This window comes from Cebus imitator, unplaced genomic scaffold (genome assembly GCF_001604975.1).
Source record: "Cebus imitator isolate Cc_AM_T3 unplaced genomic scaffold, Cebus_imitator-1.0 Scaffold512, whole genome shotgun sequence".
Taxonomy (NCBI): domain Eukaryota; kingdom Metazoa; phylum Chordata; class Mammalia; order Primates; family Cebidae; genus Cebus; species Cebus imitator.
Window position 1 is genome coordinate 1,202,381 of NW_016107827.1, and position 4,948 is coordinate 1,207,328.

General features: G+C 47.9%; 1 protein-coding gene across 1 annotated transcript in view; it reads left to right on the forward strand.

Annotated features, from left to right (window-relative positions):
* The window catches only part of SNTG2 (syntrophin gamma 2), a 350,315-nt gene that overhangs the window by 283,946 nt on the left and 61,421 nt on the right, over nucleotides 1-4,948 (forward strand). Inside the window, exon 14 of the mRNA XM_017514037.2 lies at nucleotides 613-819. Within this exon, the coding sequence (XP_017369526.1) occupies nucleotides 613-819 (207 nt within the window). The remainder of the gene's footprint in view (nucleotides 1-612; nucleotides 820-4,948) is intronic.

The following is a 4,948-nucleotide window of genomic DNA, read 5'->3' on the forward strand; positions in this document are numbered from 1 at the left end:
AAATTGCTAAAACTATTTCTTTCTGAAACAAGGTCTCCCTCTGTCACCCAGGCTGGAGTGCAGTGATGTGATCTTGGCTCACTGCAACCTCCACCTCCTGGACTCAAGCAGTCCTCCTCCCTCAGCCTCCCAAATAGTTGGAACTACAGGTGTGGCACCACACGTGGTTAATTTGTTGTCTTTTATGTATTCATTTATCTTTGTAAAGAAAGGCCTTGCCTTGTTGACCAGGCTGGTCTCAGATTCCTGGACTCAAGCAATCCACCCACCTCAGTCTCCCAAAGTGCTGGGGTTACAGGCGTGAGCTACCACACCCAGCCTCATCTTTACCTTCACAGTGACACAGAAAAGAGTGTGGTGACCAGTATTTTAAGGAAAAGGCACTTACAGAGAATTGGGCGTTTGACATAATTTACCTGCCGATATGTGTCTGCATCATTTCTGCACCCGCTGTACACGAGGAGGGCTCATTGCTCCTGAATTTGCGTCCTCGTCTGCGCCCAGGAGACTATTTCCCAGATCACGCAAACTCTGCCTTCCCTCACACCATGCCCTCAGCCTGGGATTGACCTTCCAGCCCCACACGTTTCCAATCCGTACTCTCTTTTTCAGTTCTGGCTCACAGGTGACTGCTGCTTGCAAGCAAACTTGTACCTGGGTCTTCAAGATTTTGACTTTGAGGACCAGAGGCCCTATTGCTTCAGTGTCGTGGCCAGCCATGGGAAGAGCCACGTTTTCAGCGTGGAACTTGGCAGCGAGCTGGCCGTGTGGGAGAAGTCCTTCCAAAGAGCCGTGTTCATGGAAGTTCAGAGGACAGGAGTAAGTGAACAACTCACCCTCTTCTCACCTACACTTACTCGGGCGTCTAAGACATAAGCATCAGGGTACACGTAGCAGTTTATTGGGGGGAAAGAGGAATCTTCAGAAGGAGAGAAATTTTCACCTGAGCCACTGGGTTGAAGTGATTGTTCACACTGAGTCCTGTGCTCTGCAGATGACATGAGCTGTGGTGGAAGGGAAGGGAAGGAGAGGAGAGGGTTTTGCATCTGTGTTTACATTGACTGTGAGGAACGGGCTACATCGCTTTCCAGGCTGGGACTCCACTGATGTGGTGCACCAGTTCCTGATGCGTGATGACCCCTCTCCGAGCCCATGCTCCGGGAGATGGGACACCTCGCTTACAAATGAGTATAATATGCCACGCAGTCACCTGGGTGTTTGTAATATTTTAAGGCACTTTAATGGCTCTTCCTCTCAAACTTAATGGTCCAAAGGAGAATATAAAGTAGCTTGTGTGTCTGAATTGCTTTTCTCTTCCTGGTGACAGCAAATAAATCACTCACAAATTTGAGTGTATATCATGTGAGGAATAGGGAAGAATGCATTATAATCCTCATTATCCTCAATAGTGGGACGATCCTTCGGGGGGTGCACACTGCGGGAATGAAGAGTGACAGGAGATGAATGAAGCGAAGCATCATGGAGGCGCTCTGACTTCACCCAGGAGACCTGGGCTCCCTCCTGGCCTCGCACAGACAATGCTAGGAGTTTGAACTTAGCAACTAAAGGTGGCTACTTCATTTAACTATGCATATATTTCTATATGACATATATGCATACACATTATTATATATGTATTACACACATACACCTTGAACGTGAAAATATTCTGTGTTATTTATCTGTCATTCAAGGTGTGACGATGTCTCGAGGCCCCTTGGCGTGTGGTGACAGAGCCCACAGCCTCCCTGTAACTAACGCACACAAGATCTGCTAGTCCACAGAATAAAGCCACACCCGGGTGTTCACAGAAACCGATGCCGGCATTTATTCTCATTTACCCCAGGCCGCTGTGATGTTTCCCTCAAGTTGGTCATCCTAAACTGGAATTATGGTTAATTCCTCATGCTTCTAATAACCTTTATATCTGAGGCATCCGATTCATGAACCGGGATAGAACATGATATACTGGAAGGAAAATTGCTAAACACAGGATCCCTCATCTCAGGGGCATTTGGCCACTTAGAAACCATCAGTACTGAAGGTTCAGGTCATTACAAGGCGAAGTGAAAGAGCGTTTCTGGGACGAGATGGACTTTCCGCTCATTTTCTTTAGATGATAGCAGTAATCATTTTGCTTTCAATGTAAAAACTGGAGAAGTCCAGAGAATTCTCCCAAGTGCATGTGTGCACAGGGGCTGCCCCTTGCCCTCCAGTGCCCAGGGCTGTGCCTGGCCGAGCAGAGCCACAGTAGCCCTTCAGACTCCTCCATGGGAAGGTGACAGCTCATGGGAGAAGATGTCCTGAATTAGAGCAATCACAGAATTGCAGTGTTGGGGGGGACTGAAAGGTTAGCAATTTCATCTAGTACTCAGATGTAGTGAAATGAGTGTTTGCAGCATTCCCGAGGGCAAAAGTTTACTTAGGATTCCTAAAAAATACACTTTCCTTATGTTCCAAGCTGTCCTGATTCCACTAAAGGGGTGAAGGCTGGGCAAGGTGGTTCAGGCCTGTAATCCCAGCGCTTCGGGAGGCTAAGGCAAGAGGATCCCTGGAGCCTAGGAATTAGACACCAAAGTCCAAGAAACAGAAGCCCTGTCTCTGCAAAAACTAATAGTAAAATACCAGTCAGGCAGGGTAGCTCATGCCCGTTGTCCCAGCTACTCAGGAGGCCGAGTGGGGAGGATCTCTTGAGTCCAAGAGTTTGAGGTGGCAGTGAACTAAGATGGAACCCCTGCACTCCAGCCTGGGCCATGGAGTGAGACCCTGTCTCAAAAAAAGGTGGGGGTTAGGGTGGGAGTGGGGTCAGAGCTGGGGTTGGAACTTTAATAGTCAGCACAGCTTTCCTAGAGGAAGTGGTTAGTCTCTTTTAAAAATCACTGGTATCTTGCCCAGGTGGAGTGGAGGGAGAAGGCAATCCCGGGAGAGCGCTGGAAAATTAGGCCAGTGCTCCATGTGGCAGAATGAGAGGTCTCAGATTCAGGTTAAGCAAGCAGCAGTGTGCCCAGGTGAATTCTGGAGAAGCATTTTTAATAATCCAGGATTGAGGTAATGAAGACCTTGCACAGTGGATGGAGGCAGTGAGTGTGTTAACAAGGCAGCACACTGGCAGAGACTGTACGTGGACATGGGTGTCTGTCCATGTCCAGCAGGGCTGGGTAGAGCAGGGCTGTGGGGCTGTGGGGCTGCAATGGCCACTGTTGGAAGGAACTGCTGGGCTGTGCCAGGCTACACACCACTGACTTGCTGGATCGTCACAGCTAAGCAAAGTGGATGTCCCCAAAGAAGCTCGGGGTGGATGCCACCTTGTGCAGAGTGGGAAGGTCATGCCAGACCCCGCAGGGTATCGGGTTCCCAGTTCACGCCTCACTCAGGACCCCTATTTTAGGAACTCGCCCTCTTGGGCTCCACCCCACATAGTGACCTGATACTCTCAGGTTTGCCCATGGTGTCCTGGAGAGGAAGGACACAGCATTTTGAAATGAGTCAGATAGACCCACTCCCTCTTCCTGAATTAGAGAAAAAATTTCTCCACAACTCCATTACATACGCTGTAAATTCAGGATTATAACCCATCATGGAGCACTTACAAAAATTATATTGCATTTTGTCCATACTCTCTACTAGGCTGGATGTATTGCGTGTACATTATTTAACTCTTTTAATACATCTGAGATGCAGTTGTTCTTCCGTTTCTCTTTATTTTACAAACGGTAAATGAAAGTTCAGAAGAGCTATGTGACTTTTCCATGGTCACCTAGAGACTAAACCACAATGGCAGAATCTACTCAAGATTTCAAGAATTGGCGTCTTGAGGGTTGTGTTCTTTCTGCTGAAACGTTCTGCCTCGCAGGTGACAGAGATGAAGTAGCGTGAAGGTGCTTAGAACGGTCCCTGGCACGTTTAGGACTCTCCGTAAATGTGTTCGATCCACTCGCCCTGCTGGGTTTCTTTTCTCCACTGTCTATCTCTGTTTTGCTTGTGTTGCTAGTTTTTCAACTATTTCCTGACTGATTGTATTCCAACCCAACTCGTAATATTAAATCTCTAGAATTACACATGTATAGTGTTGATAGCATTGATTTTCTTTACTAACTGTAACCATTGTCTGGTATTCATTAGCTTGTTCATTCCTTCTATACAAGGATTTCTGAAAGAAAAGCCCTGCACCCTTCACCAGCTCTGGATCTAAACTCATGACATTTCTTCACAGTCGTTTTTATATGCACTTATGTGAGGTCAGTTCATTTTACTGGTTAAAATAAGTATTCTATATTAGAAAGGACATCCAGGGAACAGGTCTAGAAAGGAGGACATCCCAGGGAGCAGGTGAAGAAAGGACAGGGAAAATGTGGCACATTTACACCATGGAATACTATGCAGCCATCAAAAACGATGAGTCCATGTCCTTTGTAGGGACATGGATGAACCTGGAAACCATCATTCTCAGCAAACTGACACAAGAACAGAAAATCAAACACCGCATCTTCTCACTCATAGGTGGGTATTGAACAATGAGAACACATGGACACAGGGAGGGGAGCATCACACACTGGGGTCTGTAGTGGGGAAATAGGGGAGGGACAGTGGGGGCTGGGGCGTTGGGGAGAGATAGCATGGGGAGGAATGGCAGAAATAGGTGATGGGGAAGAAGGCAGCAAATCACACTGCCATGTGTGTACCTATGCAATAATCTTGCATGTTCTTCACATGTACCCCAAAACCTAAAATGCAATAAAAAAAAGAAAGGTCACCACAGGGAGCAGGTGTAGAAAGGACACCCCAGGGATCAGGTAGAAGGGACACCCCAGGGAGCAGGTGCAGAGGGGACACCCAGGGAGCAGGTGTAGAAGGGACACCCCAGGGAGCAGGTGCAGAGGGGACACTCCAGAGAGCAGGTGCAGAAAGGACACCCCAGGGAGCAGGTGCAGAAAGGACACCCCAGGGA